The sequence below is a fragment of the Colletotrichum karsti genome, assembly GCF_011947395.1.
Source record: "Colletotrichum karsti strain CkLH20 chromosome Unknown Scaffold27, whole genome shotgun sequence".
In the NCBI taxonomy this organism is placed as follows: domain Eukaryota; kingdom Fungi; phylum Ascomycota; class Sordariomycetes; order Glomerellales; family Glomerellaceae; genus Colletotrichum; species Colletotrichum karsti.
The window spans coordinates 550,532-563,062 of NW_024065927.1; the positions used below are offsets into that span (position 1 = coordinate 550,532).

The following is a 12,531-nucleotide window of genomic DNA, read 5'->3' on the forward strand; positions in this document are numbered from 1 at the left end:
CCCCCCCCCCCCCCCCCCCCCCCCCCCCCCCCCCCCCCCCCCCCCCCCCCCCCCCCCCCCCCCCCCCCCCCCCCCCCCCCCCCCCGCCCACTGACGACCGGTTTATATGGTGACGGCGTGATCCAGAAGCCGAGGGACACGGAACCATGGCACTCATACTCATGGATAGAGAGTACATTAATACTCCATTATGATTTTTACTGACCGTCCGTGCGGGTGTTCATAGGATAGTTGTGACTGAGTTGCTATTTACGGCAGTCGAATGAGGCTCATCGCACATCATCAACCAAGTTATTGCAAGTAATCGGTAAATGTCACTAGGAGGAGTGAAATGGGCCAAACAGGAACTCGCAGGCAGCGGGGTATTGCGTTGCATCTTGATCTCGATTAAATCAAAGTAGCTGAGCACCACTTTAGAGATGCTGATGAAGAGGCAACAAACAGTCTCTCAGAAATGGGGTGCTTTTTGATGTATTTTCAAGATCAGGAGATGATGCAGAGAGAGGGGTCTGCTGCTCATGTGAGAGGCAGATTACACGCCACACTGAGGAGAAGAGTCATGGATGCAGCTGGTGGTGGCCTGTCAGGTTGGCCAGGGATGGCAGATTAGAGCTTTTACCCCAGATCAGGATAGCTGGGGTAAAAGTCTCTTTGATTGATGAGATAGATGTAAGGCTTTCTCAGCTTCTTTCATAGGTTTTAAGGTGTTCACAACTACTCTTGAGTGTGAGGAGTTTGGGTGAGAGAGTCTTTGATGGGTGTGAATATGCGTGCACGTGATTCACCACCAGGGGGGCTATCTCATGATCTACCCAGCAAGTGTAGTGTAGTCAGCCATTGTGTGACTGGGTACCTGAACAGCATGAATGAGAATGTGGATGATGGACCTCACAGCCAGAGCAGAGCAGAGCTCCTGCATCAGCGGAGGTGGAGAGGCAGCAGCAGCAGCAGCAGCAAGTTGGATTGTGTGAGAGAAAAGTTGGGGAATGACAAGGGTGCAAAAGAATGGCAGGGCAGGGATCATCATCAAACCACTTGCTGCCGGCTGGCGCCATCAGCTGCATAGGCGGCAGGGTGCTACGGCAGGTACAAATAGGCCGAAGCATCCCACTCTTTCAGAAGGGGGTGGCACGGCTGATAGTGGTTGAGTCGCCTCTATTTTTTCAAAGACTATTCCCGTCCAGCTCTCCGTCTTGTACTTGGCCTGTTTGGTATTGGTACTGGTACTTGTTTGCCTCTACTCGGGAGCTTCTTCAACATTACGAAGTGCATCACACCACAGCTCCAGCACCACGACGAGTCATACATAAGGAAGACGCAAACTCTTCAGACGACAAATCATCTCTCAAATTATCGAGTCATCATTCAAGAGTCATTAGTTGTACTCACACAAACCTTTCGACGTCGTCACCTTATCTTGTTCACCCAACGGTCTCGGAGCACCGAAGACGCCGAGGTAGAAATACCTGCGATTGACGCCGCCAAGGTACCGTTCTACGCGCCTTTCCCGTGCCCGGCACTCACTGGAGTCCCGCCCCACTTCACGGACCGCAAATCGGCCCCCTCAGGCCCACCCCTGCAAACGCCCGGAACAACCAAATCCCGGAATTCCGGAGCGAACTGGTCTGTGCTTCTAACCGCGACACCCGACCCCACTCCGTTGCGTCTGGACTCGCCGGTTGGCCCTTCCTTACCGGACCTCACCTTACCTTACCTGACCTGCCCTTTCCGTTTGCAGACTGCGTCACGCTCCACCACCCCGTCCACGCTCTGCAAGACAACCCGAAGCTTCAACTTCCATCACGACTAGACAGTTTCAATCTGTAAACGACAACAAACCTGAGACTGAATCGAGATACTTGCTCAAGCAGTCAAGCTCCTCGATTACGCGCAACGTCAATTCCGGAGCTCTGGAATCCTCAGGGCCCGTCCAATTGCATCACCAATCGCCAAAGTCAATTGCGCCGCTTAGGAAGTGTCCACCTTCAACCCGCCCAATTCTCCAAACCGTGCCGGATTCTCGCGCGTGTTCATCATCCCTTTCTTCCACCTAGACCCGAACAAGACCAGCTTGAAGCTCTCTGCCTTGCTCTGTCGCGCCCTGCACGCCACGCTCCAGAGCTGCCCCGCCTGTTGCGTCTCCAACTTGTCGCGCGAAGCTTAAGGCCATGGGATTGGAGACATCACCGGCACCTTCTTCGACTGTGACTGGGGGAGTCCTTTTAGGTTCGTCGCATTCTGCTTCCCCGTCTTTTCCATCTGCATGAAGCCGCGAATTGTCTCGTCGTCACTATCTGTGAACCCGTGACGCTCCAATTGACACCCCGTCACCTACCTCCCCCTTGCGCGCTCGTGTTCGAAGCCGAAGAGCTGACCTTTTACCTTTCACGCCGCAGACTTTTAAACATTCCTCCCAGTTAGCTACCCGTCGTCATGGGCAAGCTACTATCTCTCGGCGCAAGGCTGCGCTACCCGATTACCATCACAAAAATACTCAAGAAACCCGGCGATGCTGTCGCAAAACAAGAGAGCGTCCTGGAGTACTCGTTCAAATGGATGCGCGAGGTCGGCGACCCCATCGCCGGCAACACCTGGCAGGAGGAGGAGACGACCGTCGTCGGCTGGGACAGCCCTGCTGAAGGCACCATCAAGGAGTGGCGTCTGAAGGAAGGCATGACCTTCACGCGAGACGCGCCTTGCATGGTTGTCGAGGAGGCATGCTCCCACGAGATCCAGTTCCAAGGTCTCTGCGCCATCTGCGGCAAGGACATGACGGAAGTCAACTGGGCCAGCGACCAACGCGATACCCAGCGCGCCACCATCAACATGACACACGACCAGACCGGACTCATGGTCAGCGGCGACCTGGCCGCCCGCGCCGAGCACGACACCCAGAAGCGTCTCCTCCGCCAGCGCAAACTGAGCCTCGTCGTCGATCTCGACCAGACCATCATCCACGCCTGTATCGAACCCACAGTCGGCGAGTGGATGGAAGACCCGACAAATCCCAACTACGAGGCCGTCAAGGACGTGAAGAAGTTCCAACTGAACGATGAAGGCCCGAGAGGGGTGGTCACATCCGGCTGCTGGTACTACATCAAGATGCGACCCGGTCTGAAGGAGTTCCTGGAGAAGATCGCGGAGCTGTACGAGCTTCACGTCTACACCATGGGAACACGCGCATACGCGATGAACATCGCACAGATTGTCGATCCCGACAGGAAGCTGTTCGGCAACCGCGTAATCAGTCGTGATGAGAACGGCAGCATGATTTCCAAGAGTCTGCAGCGGTTGTTCCCTGTCAACACCAACATGGTCGTCATCATCGATGACAGAGCCGACGTGTGGCCACGCAACCGACCCAATCTTATCAAGGTCGTTCCGTACGACTTCTTCAGAGGCATCGGCGACATTAACTCAAGTTTCCTTCCGAAGCGTCAAGACATCCTCCCTGCGTCGCCCGCCCCCGAAACCAAGCCGGCACCTGCACCCATCGCGCCCGCACCGCCTCCAGCAGCTGTTCCCAAACCAGAGCCGAAGACCAACGGCAAGGTGTCTGCCATTGACGAGCTCGTCAACATGAGCAGCGGCGAGGACAAGGCTCTGCAGGAAGCTCAGACGCAGCAGCAGGAGAAGTCCTTGGAGCAACAGATCAAGGAACGACCCCTGCTCCATATGCAAGAGCAACTCGACAAGGAGGACGAAGAGAAGGAGAAGGCTACACAGGAAACCGAAGACGGCGCGCAAATCATGACAGTGCAGCACCGACAGCAAGTCCTCCGTGACGACGACGCGGAACTGATTTATCTGCAAGAACACCTTACGCGTTTACACGAGAAGTTCTACCAGGAGTATGACGAGAAACGCGCGGCTGCGCCTCAGCAGTCGGCGCCCAAGAAGAAGACCGAGGAGGTCATCAATCTCTCTGCCGTTCCGGACGTCGGCTTCGTATTGGACACAATGAAGGCGGCAACACTAGCGGGCACCACGATCGTCTTGTCCGGCTTGGTTCCTCTTGGTGTCGATGTCTTACAGTCTGAGATCGGCATCCAAGCGATGAGCTTCGGCGCACAGATCCAGACAAAGGTGTCGAAGAAGGTGACACATCTGGTCATCTCGACATCACGGCCGCGGACACAGAAAGTTCGGCAAGCCGCCAAGATCAGTACCATCAAGATTGTTAGCCAAAATTGGCTGAGTGACTGCCTGAGCCAATGGCAACATCTCGACGAGGCGCCATACCTTGTCGAGGTCCACCCCGCAGACCGACGGCAGATGGCCCTTTCAGAAACGACAGACGCAGAGACAGTATCCGACGTCGACGGCGATGACCAGTCGAGGCCGTCCTTAACCATTATTGACGAGACGGGCGAACAGCGCGTGCTTGAGGAAGATGAGGACGCGTCGGACGAGGATGACGGCGACCAAGACGGAGATGAAGAGAATGTGATGCCCGAGTTTGAAGATGGCCAGCTCAGCCCGATCGACGGCCTCAAGAGTTTCGACTGGGAAGGTGTCGACGATGAAATGAAGGAGTTCCTCGGCAGCGATGACGACAGCTCAGACGCGGAAACGGACAGCCGAAGTGGAGATACGGAATCTGGCGACGAACTGCCCTCATCTCAGCAATCGAACAGCTCTGCCACTGGCTTGAAGAGAAAGGCCGTGGACGACGACAACGCTTCGGATGAAGGAGGCAGTGCGCTGTCAAAGAAGCAACGAGTGGCCAAGAGCCGTGGAGCCTCAAAGCTGAGCTCGGTCAGGACACCAAACGCCGACGACAACGAGTCGAGTAGCCTTCCTACGCCTCAAGTTACGGGCGACGAGGAGGATGCATCGCTTCTGCCCGACGGCGCCGTCAACCTCGACAACGGCGCCGACTTTGATGAGGACGATCTCGAGGCGGATCTGGAGGCCGAGTTGCTGGCTGCTGGAGATGATTAACGGGTCTATCCCCAGGGGATGAAGTTGCATATAAGAAGCTGAAGGACTTCGAGATATTTGTTTTCGCAGAAGTGGAGGTGGAAAAGTCGGTTGGCTATGGTTCATTCGGTTTATACCCAGCCTTTTTTCCATTGGCGATGCATGGCATGGAGTTGAGATGTGCAAACACTTGTAGGATTTATGAGTACAGTATGGATTTGGGATTGAGAGATAGAGAACATGGGCGTGGCGAATGATCTTTGGATCACGGCCTCGATTTATCTACGTGTCAAAACGCTGCTGTGTTCCATTCTGTGCTGAAATTGAGGTGATTGCAAGCAGCTCACCGAGGTCTTGACTTTGTACCGGTCGGTGTATGTCGGTGTACGCGACCAAGTGGGGCCTCCCTCGGTATCCTTACATAATCCCGCCCAATCCAGCGAATCACAATCCACCCGAAAACAATCACCTCAGGCACACCCATTCCGCCCGGCCAAAACCTCAAGCTCGACCTGCCTGCCTACCCTTTCGAGTTCCACCCCCGCCGACGTCAGTCACCATCGCAACCTCCTCCTCGAAACCGGAGCCGACCGAACCGCCGGACATCGATCGAGTTGAATTCAATTGGCCTCCGAACGTCGAGAACGGAGCAATTGACTACTACACCCATACGAACACACGAGCACGCACGAATCGAAAAGCGCAGCCGACCGCGTTGGGTCGGTAGGATATCGAGTGTTCAAGATGCCTCAGGATATGCCCCCCGTCGGCGGGTACCAGGCCGTGCAGTACAAGGTGAGCTTTTTCTTGCCTGCTCAGGGGATTGGGAGGGTGGATGCGACGGGGTTTGTGGGAGGGAGGGGATTATCAGGAAGAGGAGGGAGTTCCGGGATGATGATGATGCTGCTCTGCGATGGGAGGGACGCGAGGGAGGCATTGGGTCACGACGTCAAGAAGAGAGACTGCGAATACTTGGGAAGAACGAGAAAGGCTGACGAAGGTCGGGGGTGAAACAGCGCAACCTGCCCGCCCGCGGCTTCCGTCCCGGCACGATGCTGCTCGGTATGGGACTCGTGATGGGATACGGATGGTACCACCTGATCAAGGGTATCCGCGAAGCCAAGTACGTTTTTACCCTGTTCCGAACACTCCCACACATACACCAATTCTACGACGAAGGCCCCGTCACCAGAGATCGAGACACAAGACCGTCGAGGGATACGGAATGAACTGACGCTGACCGGGAAACAACAGCGAGTGCGCGAGGGAAAAGATGTGGGCGCGCATCCACCTCATCCCCCTCCTCCAGGCCGAGGAGGACCGCGACCAGGTCCGCAGGTATTACGCCGACCAGGCGCGGGAGAAGGAGTTGCTTGGGCAGAACACCAAGGTGTACCACTCTGACAGGTTTGTCTTTTCGTCTCCTACGTAGCTCATTGCGGGATGGTTTGGAAAGGGAAGGCTAACTGGTGGTTGATAGATTTGTGCGTCCTACTTTTGCTATTGCGCCGGCGAACAAGTCTTAGAGGAGATGGAAGAAAGGAGGTTGAGGTTGAGGGAGAGGGAGGGCTGGCGAGGCTGGCGTGTGTATATGATACGTTCGAGGGGGAAAGAGAATTGAGATTGTTGAATCAATGCTGGCTTTTTGCACTTGTGGTGTTGCCGTGCGGGCTGTGTGCTGGCAGGTTGACTCGGTCGTTCGGGCAGAAGAGCTGTGACGTAGAGTGAGTGATCTCGAGCTGGCCAGGCTGCGCGTCCGTCCCTCGTCGTTTACGCTACTTGTGATCGCAGTCCCTCGAGGTGGGTTCAGATTGCAGTGAAGGTGCGACACGGACCTCAAAGTCGGAGTATTTGCTTGCCTCACTTCACCCTTCTGGCCACTCACATCACCACGTTTGCCTTCCTCTCGGTGTCTGCGAAAATTAGTCGATATGATTTGTTGGACCCAAGCTGGCTTTTTACACTTGGAAGTCTTGGCTTCCCTGCCATGGTGTCACCGCATGGGCCGCAGCCTGGGTTGGGGGGCTAGGTAGTGTTGAGCAGCAGTTCATGTTTCGCCGGAGAAGCTCGACGCTATTCCTCTGCCTTTGGGTGGGTTTAAAATGCAGTGAATGACCTCCACCCAAAATGGCCCAATTGGTTGACGGGCCTGTACAACCCGCATAGGGGTCTACGCCACTGTTGCCTGTTCCACTTAGTGAGCGCCGACTTTCCTTTGATGCTGACAGCATTGCTGCTACTGACTCTATCTGTGTATGCAGTTGCGCTGGTCTTCTCAGCCTCTTGGGGGTGGTTTAAAACGCAGTGAAGCTTACAGGTTGGACTCAAGTGTGTCCCGACACACCTGTGTCCAGACGTGTGAGCCGGTGACTGGGCAGTGATGACAGTGGATAGAGAGAGACGGGCGTTGATGGGTTGTTGGCCTGAACACCGGCAGATTGGCGTATTGCTTAACCAAGCCCGAGGTATCAAGTCACCCAAGTCCTTCATTCAATTTCGGAATGCAGTGAAGAGGCCAGGCCTGTGACTGGTCTCGGGCCTTTTACACTTTGAATTGTGGTGTTGGTTTGTAGGCTGACTGCCTGCAGGCTGACTTGGTGCTCGTCACCGAATGTTACTCTTGACTCTCTGAGATGGGCAAAACTGCTTGGTGCGAGAACATTTACTTGGCGGACCAGTTGCCTGATTCCTGCTTCTTTTTCTTTTTACTGGTGATCTCAGTCTCTCGAGGGGGGTTAAGATTGCAGTGAAGTACCCCTCAGCTTACCTCACAAGACTTCGGTGTGCCGCTGGCCTCGCTTTTACAATCCTAGCCACTTACATCTTCCAGGTTGGTCTCGATGCCCCTCCCGGTGTTGTGAGACCCTAATGCCCATGCCAGCTCATGGTCCCGTCGCCTCTGAGTGGGTTCGAAATGCAGTGAAGGGTACGACGCGGAAGTACTGCTCAGCTTCAAGTAGTTGGTTCTGGACCCTGGCTTGATACACTTTCTTGAATATTGTCAGCTTCGTCGCCGCTGCCTGCCAGGCAGGAGGGGAATACAGGTTTCGATTGGTCGACGTAAGCTACCCGCGCGCACACTTGCGTTGGTCTTCTGAGCCTCTCGGGGGTGAATCAAAATGCAGTGCAGGGAAAGGGGGTGTTGATGGGGGTTTCGGGGTCTTAGACGTTCCCCTCTTGAGACCTGATTCTGTTTCTCTTGAATTCTCTTCTTTCCTTTACACCTTGGAGGTTGAGCACTAGTAGATTGACCCGGTCATTATGGCAGATTATTCCTCTCGCTTTCTAGACGTGTAGAGCTGCTTGAAGAAGACGTGAAGAGAGGGTGGATGAGCAAGGCTGTGCGCCTCTTGCTACTTTCGTTGTTCCTGATGTCTTTTCCTTGAGGGGAGTTAAGATTGCAGTGAAAGACAGGCTGTGTTCGACTACATTAGATGACACCCGATCGCCTCACTCCTACGTTTTTAACCATTCACAACATAGCGTTTACCTTCCTCTCGGTGTCTGTGAAAATTGTTTAAGATCATTCGTTGAACGAACGCTGGCTTTTTACACTTCTCATGGGCTTGCCTGATGTGGCGTCGCCATGTGCCCCCCGGCTTAGTTCGGAGCTGGAGTTGAGCAACTGTCCAACGTCTTACCTCAGATGGTGGACGTATTCTCGCCTCCGGGCGGGCTTAAAATGCAGTGAAGGGACTGCGGCTCTGCTCAAACCCGCGGCGAGTGTTTTCGGTTTTGGACTTGCCTTCTCAGAGCCTTGGGGGCGTATTAAAATGCAGTGAAAAGACAGGATTTCTCGGGCTGTGCTCTGGTGTGACAGGGCAGATCTGTGACAGCGGACTGTTGACATCTGAGCCTGACAAGAGAAATGTGTCTGCATGGGCTTTTCAGGGTCTTGGATGCTCCCATCTGTGGTTTCAACTTCAGTTTCCTCGGGCTCTCTTGCTTCTTGGTATACCCAGCGGTACTGGGAGAAGACTGGACCTGATGTTCTTCGTACTTCACATTCCCAGTGCGGTCGATAAAATGGAATTAAAGAGAACGATCGTTCAATGAAGATTTAACGCACAGTGTTTGTCTTGTTCGTCGTACCTAGATTGTGTAGAGTATCATCACTTCTGACCTAGCGTCATGACGGGTTTCTGATACCGGCTTCATGTCAAAAAAGCCGAATCCAGATACCGGAGAGATCATATTGATGTGCCATTGGCTGGATGTGTGATGCATCACGCTCGTTGGTCCATTCACAGGGCCTTAAAATGCAGTAACATAGAGGAGGGTGCATGGTTGATGCCCCCGTTGCTACCATCGCTCGCAATACATGTGCAATATAACTACCACGGGTATGAAATATGCAGAAAAGTCTGATACTGATGTGAACGACTATTACATGGTCACCATTTGCCTGGGGTCCTTAACCTAGAAGGCTCTGGGTCAACTCGAACGTATCTCCTCCCTTAACCTCAAACTGCGTCCCGTTCCGAGCGACCCCATTGACACGGATGACAGACTTCTCAAGCGGTGTCATCAGGGGTTGGGGCATGTACACCTTACCCACAGTCCCAGCAGGGCTGACCACCTTCATCCGCAGCAACCCATCCTCAAACCGCCAATTAACAACGATGCCCCCCAAAACAGTCGGATACCTCCCCTTAGCCCACATCAGACCCAGAGTTTGAGGCTGAACCATCCACTCCTTGAATCCCGGAGCAGTAGGCTGAACGCCAAGGACATGCTTGCTCAGCTCCGCCGTGGGACCGGCGGCCCAACCATGGCACAGAGAGGTCACCGTACCAAGCCCGGGCGTACCATCTGGGTTGAGCGTCTCCCAGAAACACCCGGTGTAGTTTGTATTCGCCGGATCCGCCATCGGCGCCCATGTCTTCTTCAGAAGCATCATCGCAGACGACGCATCGCGGGACTCAAGAGCGGCGCGGAGATGATATGCCGCGGCGTATGGGCTGACTTTCTCAGCCCAGCCGGCTTTCGCAGTGGACGTGGAGAAAGCGAGGGCTCCGGCGGGCGCAGCGAGACCGGAAGCCATGGCGGAGAGGATTGAGGCAGGAGATCGAGACGAAGACGAGTTAGAAACGCCGCCAGTCGGGACGCCAGCGAGGATGGCGATCGCGTTCGCGTCTTGCGAGAAGCCATCTCTGAACGTATCGGACATGACATAAACGCCTAGATCCTCACTCCAGAGATTCTCATTAATAGCAGCCCGAAGACGGCCAAGTCTCTGCCGATACACCGCCGCATCAACACCGCCGTCCTCAAGCAGCCTCAAAGATTGCTGCAAAGCATACGCATAAACCGCGTTGAACTTGGTCACGACGCCAGACTGGACGGGATCGTAGTAGTTCCAATCGCCCCCAAACGAAGCATCAGACAAATTGAACAATCCGTTCGGCAGCGTCTGCGAATCCGCCCAGTCCAGCATCCTCACAACCTTGGGCGCCCACGCCCGAGCGAAAGCAATATCCCCTCTCATCTCGTAATTCTGCGCGACGGCCGTGACGAAGTTGAACGAGTACCCGATCAACCCCGTGATGTTGACATCCAGAGGCGCACCCAGCGGCGCCTGCTGGATCTTAGCCGTGGGGGTGAAGAAGCCCGGGGTGACCTGGTACGACCCGATGAGATCCAGCGAGCCGTCGACGAAGGAGGTGCCGAAAGTACTCGCGAACGCGGCGCCCATCGCGATGTCGAGGTCCCCCGTGTAGGCAATGCGGTCGCGCCGGGAGCCGTCGACGATGGTGTCGGCCGGGTTGGCGCCCATGAAGAAGTCGGGGAGGAAGGAGCGGTCGGTCAGGGGGTGCGTGTAGATGAGATCGCCCGTCGGGGTCGTCGCTGTCAGGTTGCGGAAGTACGCGGCGTGGCCGAGGGAGGCGCCGAAGCCGAAGGAGCCGAAGAAGCGGGATGTTTGGGAGAGGGAGAGGACGGGGGTGTTGTTTACGGAGACGGCGATGTCTGTGATGTCGACGGTGGCGTGGACGGTGTGCCATGATCCGAGGGTGATGGTGGCGTTTGAGGGGAGGGCTGCGGACGCGAGTCGGGTGTCGAAGGTTGTTGAGCCCGCATGGGCCGTGACTTCTCTCTTTGTGAGGTCGAAGGAGATGTAAACGGCGCTGTTGAGCGTGTCCGAGAGCACGGAGAATCCGAACCCGCCTTTGACGGGCTTGACCTGGAACTCGAGACGGTAGTTGAGGAGTTGCGCAGCCACAGCACTCCCGAGGACCTGAGGCGCCACGCTTTCCGCGAACGCGCCCTCCTCGGTGACTTGGAGGAAGTCCGGGATGGAGCTCTTGGGGATCTCGGTGAGTTGAACGGTTCTCGCGCCGACGCTCCAGATCCTGGTGAGGTCGTCGTCGGAGCACTCGAAGGAGCCGGGGAGGGAGGTCAGGGGGGTGGTGGACGTCGTTGGTCTGACGCCGATGTCGCGGAGGGTGAGTTCCCCGGCCGCCGAGAGGTTCAGCTTTTGGTAGCGGAAGGTTCCCTGGATGAGGCGGTTGGTGATGATGGTGGGACCGGTGATGTTGTGTTGGTTGACGCGGTAGGTGTCCATTGCTGCTGCGAGGGGGAGAGGGCCGTCACTCTTGGGTTTCGTTAGTCTTTGGGATTTTGTTTTGGAAGAGGGTTTGAGTACCATGTACTGATCCAACGAAGATCGTGCTTCTGCGAAGGAGATCTCGAAGAGTGAGGTGTCGCCAGAGGCTGAGATTACCTCGAAGGTGGGTATTCCCTCGACATTCCGGCCAAAATCGAGGATCACGATGGCGGGAGCTGTGCCGTTTGAAGTGAGAGTCGTCGTGTCGTTGGAAGCGTAGATGAAGGTGTCATTTTGGGAAGTCTTTTCCACCGATCTGGAGAGGACGCGGGGGAGATGAGACCGTGAGGGAGCACCAACGACGCCGTCAAGCAAGGCCAGAAAGGCAAAGATGAGCATGACTTCTCTCAGATATAATAAAAACATTCTAGTAATAGAATGAGAGAAATCTAAACGAGTGAATATATAACGAGAGATGTCTCGACGAGTGAGAAATTTGAGCACCGCCGTATCGCGACATTTCCAATTATTTGTATCCCATCGCCGCCCCAAGATTTTGCATGGACCCAAGACTCGTTCCCCCTTTCCTTCCTCGTTCTCATCATCTCATCGGGAACGAGGCCTTGGTGGGGAAGCTAAAAAACGCGAGCTCGTCGGAAAACCCGCACAGCCCCGGCGACAATACGCGTTCCCCCTCGGGTCATGAGGTTTTGCGTCGCTTTCGAGAGTATGCTTCCCTGTTTTCCAAGAACAATGCTTCTAGGCAAATGAATGGGGATTTAGGAGCTAGAAGTAAGCAAAATACAACCGGGTTCGATCTGCGAAATGCGTGCCGAGCCGCATGCCCGGCACTGCCGTTTGATCGTGTCACTACATTAGTTTTATCGACCATCTTTGTGGGGGAGAAGCCAACTCAACAGCATGAGTGATTCGAACTGGGGTAAATTTGATTGAACAAGTTCATCAACGTCATTAAGTCTCATCATCCGTACAGTACTGTGTGTGGTATTCTAATGTGACGCAAGACAAACCAGCCGACCAGCCAGCACCAACATGAACCGCAA

General features: G+C 55.1%; 3 protein-coding genes across 3 annotated transcripts; 2 read left to right on the forward strand and 1 right to left on the reverse strand.

Moving 5' to 3' along the window:
• Window positions 1-2,433: 2,433 nt before the first annotated feature.
• On the forward strand, window positions 2,434-4,944 carry CkaCkLH20_08308 (FCP1-like phosphatase; the record flags this gene model as incomplete). The annotated part of the gene is made up of 1 exon (XM_038891023.1): window positions 2,434-4,944. One exon carries the CDS (start codon window positions 2,434-2,436, stop codon window positions 4,942-4,944), a length of 2,511 nt encoding a protein of 836 aa, XP_038743786.1.
• A 723-nt stretch (window positions 4,945-5,667) lies between these two features.
• Window positions 5,668-6,449, forward strand: CkaCkLH20_08309 (nadh-ubiquinone oxidoreductase subunit grim-19; the record flags this gene model as incomplete). Its single annotated transcript, XM_038891024.1, has 4 exons — window positions 5,668-5,718; window positions 5,940-6,046; window positions 6,178-6,330; window positions 6,404-6,449. The coding sequence occupies 4 exons, from the start codon at window positions 5,668-5,670 to the stop codon at window positions 6,447-6,449; spliced, it is 357 nt and encodes a 118-aa protein (XP_038743787.1).
• A 2,888-nt stretch (window positions 6,450-9,337) lies between these two features.
• CkaCkLH20_08310 (uncharacterized protein) lies at window positions 9,338-11,866 on the reverse strand (the record flags this gene model as incomplete). The annotated part of the gene is made up of 1 exon (XM_038891025.1): window positions 9,338-11,866. The coding sequence occupies one exon, from the start codon at window positions 11,864-11,866 to the stop codon at window positions 9,338-9,340; it is 2,529 nt and encodes an 842-aa protein (XP_038743788.1).
• Window positions 11,867-12,531: the final 665 nt, after the last annotated feature.